We start from the raw sequence: 14220 nt of genomic DNA, 5'->3' as shown, positions 1-14220 counted from the left end.
CTCTGGTGACCTGGAAACACTTCGCAGATGTTGAGGAAGAGCATCCTGCAAATAGGATCTGGGCTGCCATCAGAAGAAGGCCTAGATGTATTTTCAGTTGCTCCAAAGGGCCAGTAGGGTGGAAAGCACAGGGATGCAGATTTCAGTTCCGCATGAGGAGGGACTTTTCACGGTGAGAAGTGTTTGACGGTGCAGTGGTTGTCTTGTGCAGCGGCGAGATGCCGTCCCTTCATGTGCACAGACCTAAGCCATCTGCCTGGTGGATGTTTTGCAGGAGATTCAAACAGTTGATTCTCAAATGCCAGTCCAGGGTGAGGTCTTCACCAGTCACAGCAAATCAGAAAATTAGAACAATGGAGTGTATGTTTCATGAAGCTGTATTTGGAAAGAGTATACTCTGAGATCAGCTCCTTCCAAACTTTTTTGTGGTAAAACGGTTCATCTTTGTGAACTGGTGGTGAGAGGAGATGGCAGCTCTTTTATTTTTAAGGTTTATTCGGTATCCCCACAAAAGTTTGCAGTTGTTGGGAGAGTAAATCCTCAGAGTTATCACAGGGAGAAAATCTTTTTCCCTTTTTTCTTTTCTTTCTTTTTATTGTATCTATGTGAGAAGATGGCTGTTAGCTGAACCTACTGTGGTGATCATTTCACAATATATGTAAATCAAACGATCATGCTGTATGCCTTAAACTTATACTGTGATGTATGTCAATTATTTGTCAATAAAACTGGGGGGTGGAAATGTTTGCAATAGTATATCAGCCTCTGTTTAAAACAATTTCCTGGACTCTAAATTCCTAAAGCCCAGAGCTCCCCAGCCTGGGTGAAACTTAAGGTCCCTTATGGTTACACGATTGTGCAAAACACACTTGGGCCCAGGTGGCACAGCCACGCCCCTTCATAGTCTCCTCCCTTCCCCCCCCATGTCCTCTCCCCTAGTTTGGGATGAATGCGCTTCTCCTTTCTGCCTGGTGCAGTCACTTACGGATCCTCCAGATCCTGGTCAACTCCGGGGCCAAGATCCACTGTAAGAACAAGGTAAGGCCTCAGCTGGCAGCCCACTTGCCCCCTCTCTACCTCCTGCTGCACAGGGCTGCCCCCACCTCTGCTGCCTGTCCCCATCACTGCCCCCTCTGTCCCCTCATGTGTCTCTGTCTGCCCCAGCTTGCCTCGACCCTCTGAGAAGTGTCCTGAACCCCCACCTGAGCTCAGCCTTGTGAAGCTGGAACCCTCACTACTTCCACTGGGGCTGGGAGAAGGGCCTGGGGATGCCTCGTTCATCAGCATTGAAAGCCCCTGGCTTCTGATCCCCCTACTCTTTACCACTCTGTGATGTTGGGACAGTCCCCAGTCCTCTGGCCAGCCTCTTGTTCACAAAGGGGAATTAAAGAAACACTCTCAGAAGATTAAATGAGAAGGAGGTAGGACCTTCTCCCTCCCATGGGGCCCCGGCTCCCCTGTGGTCAGTATGGCCAGGTAGAAGGAGCAAAGCACCATTTACCAAACTCTGGGACCTTGGGCAAATTGTTTTACCACCCTGAGCCTCACTTTTCCCATTTGGAAATAGGGGTGCTAGTACCCATCTCTGAGCTGAGGCAGAAGTAATTGCAGTTCTGTGTCTAAAGTACCTGACCCAGTGCCTGGCATGTTAGCGACCCTGGCAGTCCCCCGTTGCTCACTGGTGTGTGCTATGGTTTGAGGGAGGAGAGCCCCAGGGAGTCAAGAGTGCCCAGAATCCCTGAACTGGTGTCTCAACTTTTAGGGGGTTGGTGGCCCTTATGAAAATGCAAACATTTCTGGGCCAAATACGTTCAGCCAGGAGTTCTCAACCTTGGTCCTTAGAGAGACAGAATTTGGGGATCCATGAACTTTGAAGGGAAAACAAGGACCTTTTTTTTTTAAACTGCCCTCTGCTTAAAATTTTAGCATTTCTTTCCATGATGAATGCAGGTAGAATTAATATTACCTGTGACATTGTCTCTAAGACAAAATGTAGCTCTTTTCATATCACATTACAGTTTTTGCATATCTCAAAATACTGTTTACGCTCATCATTACCTTGAAATCATGGCGGTAGTTATTAGACCTTTCCTAGATCTTGTTGTTTAATGGATCAATAAAGCACATATGCTACTAGATAAAAAATTTGGGTTTTAATATTTTGATAATTCTATTTCAATATCATTGTTTTTCTTTTCTGGTAGGCAGAATACTGTCTGCCCCAAGATGTCCATATCCCTATCCCTAGAACCTGTGAACTCTAGAACCTAACATGGCAAAAGGAATTTTTCTGATGTGATTAAGTTAAGGACCTTGAGATGGGGAGACTATTCTGGATTATCCACATGTGCCCACATGTCCTTTTAGGGGAAAGAAGGAGGGAGGCAGAAGAGTCAGAGAAGGAGATGTGATTGAAGGAAGCAGAGGTTGGAGTAATGTGACCCACAAGCCAAGGAATGCAGGTAGGCTCTAGAAGCTGGAAAGGCCAGGAAATGGATTCTCCCAGAAACTCCAGATGAGAAGCAGCCCTCCCAGCCCATTTTAGACTTTTGACCTCCAGAACTGTAAGATAATAGATGGGTGTTCACCAGACACCAAAAAGGGCCATGGCACACAGGAGGTCTGCCCTATACCATTGTTAGGATCTTGTTGGCAGTGGTAGAAATGTCTGACAGCTCTCAGTGAAGGATACCCCTAGGCTATGGGCCACAAGATCCAAGCCCAGAGTGTGGGATCCAAGCCCAGTTTCAAGCTGAGGGCCCTCCTGTCCAGTCCTGCCTGTCTGGCTTAGCCTTAGAGAGAGTCTCAGTGGTCTTGCAGAATCCAGTAGCTGTTGGCGATGAAATTTGCTATCAACACAGAATGAGCCTCAGTGTTCTAGAATGAGGGAGGTGAGGTCTTAAGTATGTGTGGAGGGCAGGGCTCTGAGTAGTGGATCTTCTAGTTAAGCAGGTCCACTGCATATTAGTTTTCTGTTTTTGGTAACAAACCACTCTAAAATGTAGTGGCTTAAAGTAACATTATGATTTTTCATAATATCATTGGCTGGTCAGTTCCTCCGGCCTTGCCTGGGCTCACTTATGAGGACACAGTCAGCACATGTCTGGGGCCTCTGCAGGAAGAGGGAACGTCGCGGATGGTGTGGCCAGTGTCTCCAGGTGGTAGCTGACATTCATGGAGACTTCCTTCTGTGACAGCCCCAGGACATCAAAAGAGCAAGAGTAGAAGTAGCAAGGTTTCTTGAGATATTACTTCTATCGCATTCTACTGGTCAAAGCCCATCATAGGGTCAGCCTCGTTTCAGGGGGAGGAAAATATCGGATTCCTCCTCTTGATGTGAAGAGTAGCACAGTCCTGTTGCTTGATCTTGGGACAGTTTCTCAGTCCATCCTGTTTTTCATGACCTTGCCACTTTTGAAGAGTACTGGTCAAGTATTTTGTAGAATATCCTTCAATTTGGTTTTGTCTGATGTTTTTCTCATGATTAGATTGGGGTTATGGAATTTGGGGAAGAAGACCCCACAGGTCAAATGCCCTTCTCATTACCTCCTATCAGGGGGCATGTGATACCATTGTGATTCGTCACTGGTGATGGTCTCTTGATCCAGTTCTGACACCAATTCTGATGCGTGTTTTTTCCACGTCACCAAGCAGTTAACTCAGTTCCCCGTGGACACTGACCGGGAGTCCACAAATTTAACTCATTTCTGAGACTACTTGGAGATAGTGTCAGATTCTGCCGGTTAAGGGTTCAGTCCTACAAGACTGCCCACGCTTTGGATGTTAATCACAAGCCCAGGTGGTTGCCTAGCTATATAATTGCTTGTAAATCAGAAGTTCCCAGAACCCCCTCCCCAGGTTCGATTAATTGCTAGAGCGGCTCTCAGAACTCAGGTAACCGGTTTACTTACTATATTTCTGGTTTATTACAAAGGATATTAAGGATATGAATCATCAATGGCCAGATGAAGAGATGCATAGGTCAAGGTCCTGAACAGCAGGTGCTTGTGTCCCCATGGAGTTTGGGATCTGGCACATGGATGTGATCTGATTCACCAACCTGGAAGTTCTCCAAGCCCTGTCCTTTTGGGGTTTTAATGGAGGCTTCATTACATAGACTTGATAGATTAAATTCTCAGCCCTTGGTCACTGACTGAACCTCCATCCCCTCTCCTCTCCTCAGAGGTGGAGAGGTGGGACTGGAAGTTCCAACCCTCTAATCACTGTTGGCTCCCCCGGCAACCAGCCCCCATCCTTTATTTACTTAGGGGCTTCAAGTCACCTCGTTAACATCATAAAAGACACCTTTATCACTGTTACCATTTAGGAGATTCCTAGGGTTTTAGGAACTCTGTGCCAGGAGCCAGGACAAAGACCGAATATATATTTCTTATTATAAATCATAATATCAAGCTTGATCACTTGGTTAAAGTGGTGTCGGCCAGGTTTCTCCACTGGTATGTTAGCATTTTTCCCTTTCCATACTCTATTGTTAGAAACTCTTTGTCGTTTTAATTTGCATTTCAATAATGACTAATGATGTCATATATTTTTTCATGTGCTTATTTGCCATTCCATATATCTTCTTTGGTGTGCAGATTATTTTTTAATTGGGGTAATTTCTTATTGATGAATTTTTAGGGTTCTCTGTAGATTTTGGATGCATTTCAAAATAAATTGCATACATCAGTGTACTTCCCTCTAAATATGTCAGCATGCATACTAGTAACTAGAGTTCAAATTCTTTGTATACAATGAAATACAAGCTGAGTCTTTTTTTTTTTTTTTTTTTTTTGCGGTACGCGGGCCTCTCACTGTTGTGGCCTCTCCCATTGCGGAGCACAGGCTCCGGACGCGCAGGCTCAGCGGCCATGGCTCACAGGCCTAGCCGCTCCGCGGCATGTGGGATCTTCCCGGACCGGGACACGAACCCGTGTCCCCTGCATTGGCAGGCGGACTCTCAACCACTGTGCCACCAGGGAAGCCCAAGCTGAGTCTTTAAAAAAAAAAAAATTATATATATATTTTTTTTATTTGGTTGCACCAGGTCTTAGTTGTGGCTTGCGGGCTCCTTAGTTGCGGCTCCAGGGCTCCTCATTTTAGCTGCAACTTGCCAGCTCCTTCGTTGTGGCATGTAAACTCTTAGTTGTGGCGTGCATGTGGGATCTAGTTTCCTGACCAGGGATGGAATCTAGGCCCCCTGCATTGGGAGTGTGGAGTCTTATCCACTACACCACCAGGGAAGTCCCTACACACTGAAATTTGGCAAGTGCTACTCCTCTGTAACCCAAACCACTGTCAAGATGTAGAAGACTGTTCCATTGATTTTTATGACCCATTGATGGTTACAGTCTATTTGGAAAAGTACTCCAAATAATCTAGCTGTAATGCAAGGCCAGGGTAGAAGCTCTGGACTATAAACATAGGATTTGCAAACCTCCCTCACTTAAATATTGCTTCTGGGGCTAAGAGACCTTCAATAAAGCGAAGCACAATAAGCCTGTATTATCCTAACTTGACCTATGAGGAAATGGGGGCTCAGAGAGGCATAGGTAACTTGCCGAAGACCCCAGAGCTGATAAATGCTGGAGCTGGGATTTGAACTCTGGCATCCTGAGTCCCACCAGACCCCGCGAGACTAAGTGGGTCCTGCGGATGTCCCAGGGGCCTATCCCCATTTTCAGTGTGGTTTCCTTTGGAAAGCTGTTCTGATCCTAAACACTCATTGTCTGGGAGACAGCTAGTGCGTGAGCAGGGCCTCCCTTCGCAGACTGCAGGGATCACCCTGGCCTTGTTTCCAGGACAGCCTGACCTTACTGCACTGTGCAGCCCAAAAAGGCCATGTGCCAGTGCTGGCGTTCATAACAGAGGACCTGGAGGACGTGGCCCTGGACCACGCTGACAAGGTGAGTGTGGCCTCAAGGCTGTGTGTCCTTCCCATCGGGCTTGGGATTCCTGGGGCCTCTCCTGTACATTCCTTGAGTGCATCCCTTGAGCCATGGGTAGTGCAGACTGGACCCCACCTCAGGGAGTTGCTGGTCTAGAAGGGGCATTAGGGCACAAATGAGCAGGACGCCAGCAGCACATGGTCAGATCCCTCAGAGAGACTCTCATATGGACTAGCCAGGTTAGAGAAGGGAGACAGTGCTTTCTGCTTCCTGGAGGAGGTGGAATTTGGTAAATGAATAGATTTCATCAGTAAGATTAGAAAGCAAAGGACATTCCAGATGGAGAGACAATTGCTAGAGCTTTAGAGGAAAAGGGCTTTTGCTGTGTGAATTCAGATGGGTTAGAATCTTGGGAATGAAGGCCTGAGAGGTTGTTAGGGGCCTTCATGGAGCTCTCAACCCCCAGCCTCAGAAATGGGTCCTTTATTCAGGAGACACAGGAGGATTTCAGTGGGGGAGGGACCCACCAAGTGGGGTCTTGTTGGGAAGATGTTCTGGGCTTTCCAGGCAGGGTGTATAAGGCAAGGTGGGGGAGAGTGTCTGGAGCACTGCAAGCCCAGTGTGGTTGGGAAACTGAGGCCAGGTGGGCAGGGCGAGGAAGATTCACTTTGTTCTCCTCCCCCACCAGCTGGGAAGGACAGCATTTCATTGGGCTGCAGAGCACGGGCAGCTGGATTCTCTGGACTTCCTTGTGGGTTCTGGCTGTGACCACAGTGTCAAAGACAAGGTACTGTGACCATGGGTCCCAGGGGGAGGGCCGGGCTCTGGGCTGCTGACCGGGGTGGTCACGGGCAGCTCACCTGTGTCTACTGCCACCTGCAGCGTGCTAGAGGGGCTGGTGGCCCAAAGAGCAGCGTGTGTCTGGTGCTCATGCAGCAGGCATTTTTTGAGCACACACTATGGGCCAGCCGTGTGCTATGGGTGAAGAGCACAAAGATGCCCAAGACACAGTTTCTTAATCAAGGAATTCAACCACAATCCTAGGAAAGAGCTGTGAGCCAATGTGGGGAGCCAGGATGGCAAATCTGATAGGTTGGTAGTGATGCCTGGAGTGGGTTTGAGCAGGGCTGTGATTCCACTGGGGATGTCTGTTGCTGGGGGGAATGGGGAGGAGTTGGGGGACGGTAGCCACATGCCTGCTGGTTATTTGCTTTCTTTGTGTTTTAGTAATCTACTATGATTATGGCAAAAGTAGGATGAGACCGCTGAGGAGGGAGCAGTTCATTCAGGGTAGAGAGCTTATAAGCAGGAATTCACCTATCTGAGAATAGATGAGGGGTTGGGACCCAAGGGGACTACCCTACAAATGACTTGTATCAATGGACCATTGCGAATCATTAGGCAAATGTGTTGCAGCAAATTCTAAACAGTGCTTCCAACAAAGGGAAGAATTCCACTGTTAATTTTCTGATTAATATGCTTGGCTAGGATACAAGGAGTTCTGTTTACAAAGCTAGTGACAGAGCTCACAGACCAATGAATCACAGGATCTTAGATCAAGGGCCAGTTCAACCTTCTCGTTTTACAGATGTGGAAGCTGAGGCCCAGAGAAGGGGATACTGTAGCCAAGGTCACACAGCAAGACAGAGGTCGAGCTGGGTTTGGAGCCAGCATCCTGATGCCCCCCTGTGCTCCTCCTTCATCAGGCTGCCTCCTGCGGCCCTGAGCCCTGGGGGTCTGCACCAAATCTGTCCACCCACACTCAGCCTTTCAGGATGAAAAGGCTAAGTTAGGTTCTGAGATTCAGATCAGGCTGATTTCCTTCATTTCAGAAACACGGGCGGAGCAGGTTGTGCTCTGTGCCAGGCCCTGAGCCAGGAACTGGGAGTACGGACAGGGGTAAAGCATGACCCTTGCCAGGACACATCTACCCAGGAGGCAAAAAAAAAAAAAAAAAAAAAAGATGTACTCAGGGCCCCAAGAGAGCAGAAGCACCAAACTAGAAAGCAAGAAAAGTTCAGCTTTGGTGAACTCACCCAGAATCTTGCAATCAGAAATGCTAGGAAGAAGCTTTTAAAATTACATGTCCCTGTTAAGTGTTGTATTTTCCAATGAGGAATGTTTTCATTTTGAATTTCATCTGGGGAGAGGGCACAGTACGCTTTTCAAGGCTTTGGGCCACTGAAGGCCTGACTCGTGCTAGGACCCGCCAGCCCGTGTAGGGGGACAGACCTGTCAGAACAGATGACAACATACCTCACACTGCAGGTGCTATGGTAGGGAGGCATTGAGAGCCCGGAGAGAGTGATTAATTCCTTCGGAAATGTCAAGGAGAGGCTGACAGGGCCCCACCGAGGTGGAGAGGCTGGATGTCCCCACGGGTGGAGGGGAGAGGCCAGGCCCAAGGCCAAGGCCTCCTTCCACCCAGCCCCCTGTCCTGCCTGGGCAGAGTGTGAGGACCCTGGCAGGGGGTCCGTGCCATCTGCAGCTTCAAAGGGTAGGAAGTAGATATTTATAATCCAGAAGGAAGAGGGAAGCCCTGCCCTGTTTCCACAGCTCTGCTAACTGGGGGCACGTGCCAAACCCCAATGTTCACACACTTCCTTCCGGTCTCTTTGAACACAGAGACTTCAGGCTGTGGCTACACCGCCCACAGCCTGACCCTTGCCTGCTGTGGCGAGCCGACCACGGAGCGGGTGGGAGAAGAGCCGAAAAAAGTTGTTGAGGGGATTTTTTAAACTTAATTTTATTTATTAATATAATATAATGATGATCATAAAGGAAATGTAGATGCTTCCTCCTTGACCCTGTAAGATAGTTATAGCTGTTTATGTGTGTGTGTTTATCTATCATGGGGGCAGGGTATGTTTTTAACTACTTTAAGTACTGCTTTGGCTTCTGTATGTGTTCACATCCTCATTGGGCCCTTTATAGATATCTGTGCCTAAACTGAACGTCTTCTGGGGAAGGTACTGAGACAGGCCAGGGCAGAGGAAAGCACTGGTTCAGCTCGATCGTCCCCATGGCCTTCTGGGCATGATACATGGCTGAAGCTGGGTCCTCCCTTCTGGGTGCTTTTGTGGATCCCTCCAGGGTCCTTGTCCTGGTCCCCCATCTGTGGTTCCTCTGTAGGGACATACCTTTTCTCGGGCTGGCCACGTCCAGCTGCCACTTCTTCCCTGGGGCCCCTTATCCTCCTGCAGCAAGTTCCCTTTAAAGACGATCCCAAATAGGCTGCCCTCTGTGGGACCACTTCCAACACAAAGAACACTGTGCCCTTTGCCCGCCCAGTGGAGCCCCCTCTCTTGGCTCTGTCACTGTCACCTTTAGACTTCTCAAGGGTGAGGCTGCTCCCAATCCTCTGGTTCTCGAGTTCCAGGAGACACAGGTCAAGCTCTCCATCACATTATGTATTATCATTGAGCAAATATCTACTGAGTGTCTGTCACATGCCCAGGCCCTATTCTAGGCACTTGGGGAAATTTCAGAGAACAAAATGGACAAAAATCCTTGCCCTTGTGATGCTTATTTCCAGCCAATAAACAACAAGCATAGTATACAAGTGGATTGTAGAGGGTGTTAGGTGGTCAGTGCTATGGGGGGACAGGAAAAGCGGAGCAGGGTAAGGGGAACAGGAGGTGGGAGTTGTGGTTTTCAGTATTGTGGTCACGGTGGGCTGCACTATTCAATGAGAAGCTGACATCTTGGGCAAAGGCGCAGGAGGCGAGCGATTGGGCCGTGTGGCTGCTGGGCACAGCCTGAGCACAAGGAGAGTCTCTGGGGCTGTGGCCTGAGCAGAGAGAGGGGATGCATCCAGGGTCACCGAGTTGGGACTGGCTTTAGACTGGAGCATGGAAAAATAGGGATTTAAAAAAAAATTTTTTTAAAGTAATATGTCCGTCTTAAAGTGTACGAAAAGAGACCAGAACTTGGCCCTTGAAAGTGCCCCTGGTTTTTGGTAGTTTTTGGCACAGTTCTCAGAGCAGGGTGGCATTGGCCCAGCGTGCAGGGCTGCAGCTCGTCACCAACTTGCTCTATAACCCTGGACATGTCTCCCCTCTCTGGATCTCAGCTCCAGCGGGTTCCCAGGGCCTGCAAGGGTCTATGATTCCACTGACCCCTCAGGAGCCCTTCTCCCTGCAGGAGGGGAACACAGCCCTTCACCCGGCCGCCCGCTGGGGCCACCTGGCAGTGCTGCAGCGACTCATGGACGTCAGGCTGGACCTGGAGGAGAGGAATGTGGTGAGTCACCACCTGGAGGATGCAGAGATGTGTGACACTGGCTTGCCCCCTGCCTTCCAGGAGCCCGCAGCCTGTGGTGCAGCCTGATTTCCCCTGGTAGGGGCTCTGAAGCCAGGAGCGAGGACGTGTTCTCAAACAGCCCACGGGGAAAAGATGAGCAGCAGCACAAAACTCCAGGCTCGGTGGGGCACCGGGCCTGAGGGATCACGGAGCAGTCATACGCACAGTGTGCGTTCAAAGAAGGGAGAGGTCACTGTGGCCAGGATGGAGTAGGAGGGAATAGACAGAGCAGGGATGAGGCAGCTTGGAGGGCAAGGAGAACACGAGCAGAGCTGTGGCGGAGGGAGTGAATGCACCATATGCCCCTCAAGGTGAGAATCAGGGGCGGGGCTCAGGGAACCACAGATCACCAGGTCATGTCTGCAGTAGCAGGGAGGGGAGAGCTCAAAGAGCCCTGGAGCCCTGGCAGAAGGGGTGTCCTCCGGTCTTGGGCTCTGGCCTCAGCCTCCTGCCATCCTCACACCGCTCCCCTGTGTTTCAGGAAGGTGTGACTGCCCTGCACGCAGCTGCTGAAGGGATCCACCCCGACTGTGTGCAACTCCTCCTCGGGGCCGGGAGTAGCGCGAACGCCCTCACCCAGGTAGCCGGGCCTCCTCACGACTGGTGTGTGCCCTCGGCTGCCTGCAGAGACGTGACTGTGTCAACTGTAGGAGCCACGATGATTCCTGAACATTGTGTGAACAAGGCTGTGAGGGAACAAGCTCAGCTGTTGAACTCTGTGACTTTGGGCAAGTTACTTAATCTCTCTGAGCCTCGTTTCTCAACTATAAATTGGAGGTGATATATACTATTTTATATTGCTATGAAGGCTAAATACCTAGCATATTGCCTGGGACATAATAGGAGCTCAGTACCCATTAGTGTCTTATTGCTGTGCACATGACAGTTCACAAAGCCCTTTCATAACTATTACCTCAGAAAAATTCCCCCCATTTTACAGATGAGAGAGGTTCAGTGACTTTCCCAGGTCACAAGTTGGTAAGAAGCAAAGCTGAGTCTGAAAAGCCTATTCCCCTGACTCCAGAGTTCATGGCCTGAAACGTTTGCCTTGCCCATCAGGGGTAGGGGTGGGGTGTCCGCAACATGAGGCCCACACCGCAATTAGAGCCGGAGCCTGGGTGTGACTCTGGCCTCTTTCTCCCTTACCATTGCACTCTGTGAGTTGGCCATTAGAAATTCTCTGTGTCCTTGAAAAGGGGGTTGTGGCCTTTCTTTAGGTAGGAAGTTGGTGTTTTTGTTTTGTTTTGCTTTTTATTTTTAGATCAGTGACAAATACTCTTTCTTGGCTGGTTGAACAGCTGCAGAGTCTGGAATTCTCTTTTTGTTCTAAATTTCAATAATGTAGCAAAAATAATATTAATAGTGAATAATATAAATAATAGCAAAAATAGTTTAAAAACAGGAATGAAAATGATATGCTAAAAATATTTAACACAAAAGAAGGTAGTCAAGGGGAAACAGAACAAGAAAAAGCAAGAGACATTCAGAAAAAAATAGCAAAGGGAATTCCCTGGTGGTTCAGTGGTTAGGACTTTGCACTTTCACTGCCGAGTCAGGGAACTAAGATTGACAAGCTGCGTAGCTCGGCCGGAAAAAGAAAAGAAAAGAAAAGAAAAGAAATAGCAAAATGGCAAATGTAAATATAATAATAATATAAATCGTAAATTCCCTTAAATGTGAATAATGCTTTATAAACCACAAAACATTTAATTTGCTCCCCTGGAAGGTGTGGAGACTACTACCCCAGGGACATAGCGGGGGACATTACAGCCAAGAGGGGGAAAGTAGCTGTCCCAGGGCACCAGCCGTGTCCTTCTGTTGCTGGTGAATTTAAGGTTCTTTCTTCATTGCAAAAGAATTTGGAGACGAAGTGATAGGTAAGAATCAGATTTATTTAGAGAGGAACACACTCCACAGACAGAGTGTGGACTATCTCGGAAGGCAAGAGGCAAGAGGCTTCGAAATATGGCGTGGTTAGTTTTTATGGACTGGGTAATTTCATAGGCTAATGAGTGGGAGGATTATTCCAACTATTTTGAGGAAGGGGCAGGGATTTCCAGAAATTGGGCCACTGCCCACTTTTTGGCCTTTTACGGTTAGCCTCAGAACTGTCATGGCGCTGGTGGGTGTGTCATTTAGCATGCTAAGGTATTACGGTGAGCATATAATGAGGCTCAAGGTCTACTGGAGGTCGAATCTTCTGCCATCTTGGACCTAGTTGGTTCTCATTAGTTTTCATCATGTACTGTGGCTATGTCATTCTTTTTTTTTTTTTGCTGTACGCAGCCCTCTCACTGTTGTGGCCTCTCCCGTTGCGGAGCGCAGGCTCCGGACGCGCAGGCTCAGCGGCCATAGCTCACGGGCCCAGCCACTCCGCGGCATGCGGGATCCTCCCGGACCGGGGCACGAACCCGTGTCCCCTGCATCGGCAGGTGGACTCTCAACCACTGTGCCACCAGGGAAGCCCATATGTCATTCTTTTAAAGGTTGTGCCCTGCCCCCTTCGCTCCTGTTTCACTTCCATCAGCAAGGTGTTGCTCCTTAGTCAGAAAGGCCCTTTCTCTGTGCCCAGCACTAGGCACTGGGAGGGGGCACAGACAGGTCATGCCATGGCCACCTCCCCGGCAGTAACAGTACAGGAGCTTAGAGACTCAGGGGGTTAGATCCAGCTGGTGGTCGTTGGTGGCTTGGAGCTGCCCACCTCACCGGCTCTCGTGCTCCAGCCTTGACTTGAGGTTTCTGGCAGAGGCCACGGTCTATTCCGACACTCCCACCTCTGGCAGTGTCGTGCAGCAGGGTCTCTGAGGAGGGGGCAAACCCAAAGTGATTGCATTTCCCACGGGGAGGTGGATGGATTCCCACCCACCCTGTAAACTTGCTCAGACTCAACTTTGGGAGGGTGACCAACTCATCCTGGTCTGCCCATACTGCCTGATTTTAAAACAGAAAGTCTCACATCCAGGGAACCTTCAGTCCCAGGCAATCTGGGACAGTTGGTTACCTAGTGGGTCCTGCCTGAGATGAAGTCTCATCCAGGAGGAAGCCCTCCCTCTGGCCCTGCCAGGCTCCTCTGTGGATGTGCTTAGACCAGCTCCAGCTGGACAGTACATGCTGGGTGGGATTTGCCCTGTACAGGTAAATCTTATTGGTCCCCCTCCTTGAAAACCATCTCCTCAGCATCTATACTCCACGTGTCTTTACTGGCTAAGGAACTGTGAAGGCTTTGGCCTTTGTTCCGGAGTCTGTGACTGGAGGTGAGGAAAATCCTGAGACCATAGTGAACTCCTTTTACTAGTCACCAGGCCTGGGCAAGTCATTGATTTCTCCTGCCTCAGGGTTTAATGGGGATAATAGTCCCATGGGGGTTGTGAGCTGTGAATGGGATGATGAATCTCAAAGTGCTTTGTAAACCCTGCTGTGAGGGGTCCTTAGGATACTGCACTGATGCCTGTTTCCCTCTAGAAAAAGCAGAGCTGCTTCCACTACGCAGCCCTCGGTGGCTCTGAGGACATGGCCTGGTCCCTCGTCCATGCAGGAGGAAGCACTAACGTGGCTGATCATGTACGTGTGGGGCCTGGATGGAAGGGGGGGAGGCAGGGGATACACTGCCGAGTCTCTCAGGACCTCACTTCTCAAAATAGAAATGGAGAACAGATTAGTGGTGGTGGGGGCTAGGGATGGGGGCGTGGGGCAGAGAAGGGAGGAGAGTGTGGTTATAAAAGGACTACACGAGGGACCCTTATGGTGATGGAACTGTGCTGCATCTTGACTATGTAAGGGATACACGAACCTACACGTGTGATAAAATTACATAGAACACACATGTATACAAATGACTACAAGTGAAACTGGGGACATCTGAGTAAGATGGTGGGTATTATCAATGTCAGTGTTCTGGTTGGGATATTGTACTGTGGCTTTGTAAGATGTTACCATTGGAGTGGGGAGAACAGAGCAGATGGGTGTTGAGGGTGGGAAGAAGGCTTTTCACCAGATACCTTTGTTCTTTCTGGTTCTTTAGGTTTCTATA

The 14220-nt window shown here is 49.2% G+C and overlaps 1 protein-coding gene across 1 annotated transcript in view; it reads left to right on the top strand.

Moving 5' to 3' along the window:
* Positions 1-14220, top strand: part of ANKDD1A (ankyrin repeat and death domain containing 1A) — a 51205-nt gene that overhangs the window by 25269 nt on the left and 11716 nt on the right. The window contains 6 exon segments of the mRNA XM_032624557.1: positions 940-1038; positions 5802-5906; positions 6577-6675; positions 10032-10130; positions 10672-10770; positions 13653-13751. Coding sequence (XP_032480448.1) covers positions 940-1038; positions 5802-5906; positions 6577-6675; positions 10032-10130; positions 10672-10770; positions 13653-13751 — 600 coding nt within the window.

Source organism: Phocoena sinus, chromosome 2 (assembly GCF_008692025.1).
Source record: "Phocoena sinus isolate mPhoSin1 chromosome 2, mPhoSin1.pri, whole genome shotgun sequence".
NCBI classification, from domain to species: Eukaryota; Metazoa; Chordata; class Mammalia; order Artiodactyla; family Phocoenidae; genus Phocoena; species Phocoena sinus.
The sequence above is the reverse complement of the archived record's forward strand: the minus strand, read 5'-3'. Positions and strand labels throughout refer to the sequence as shown.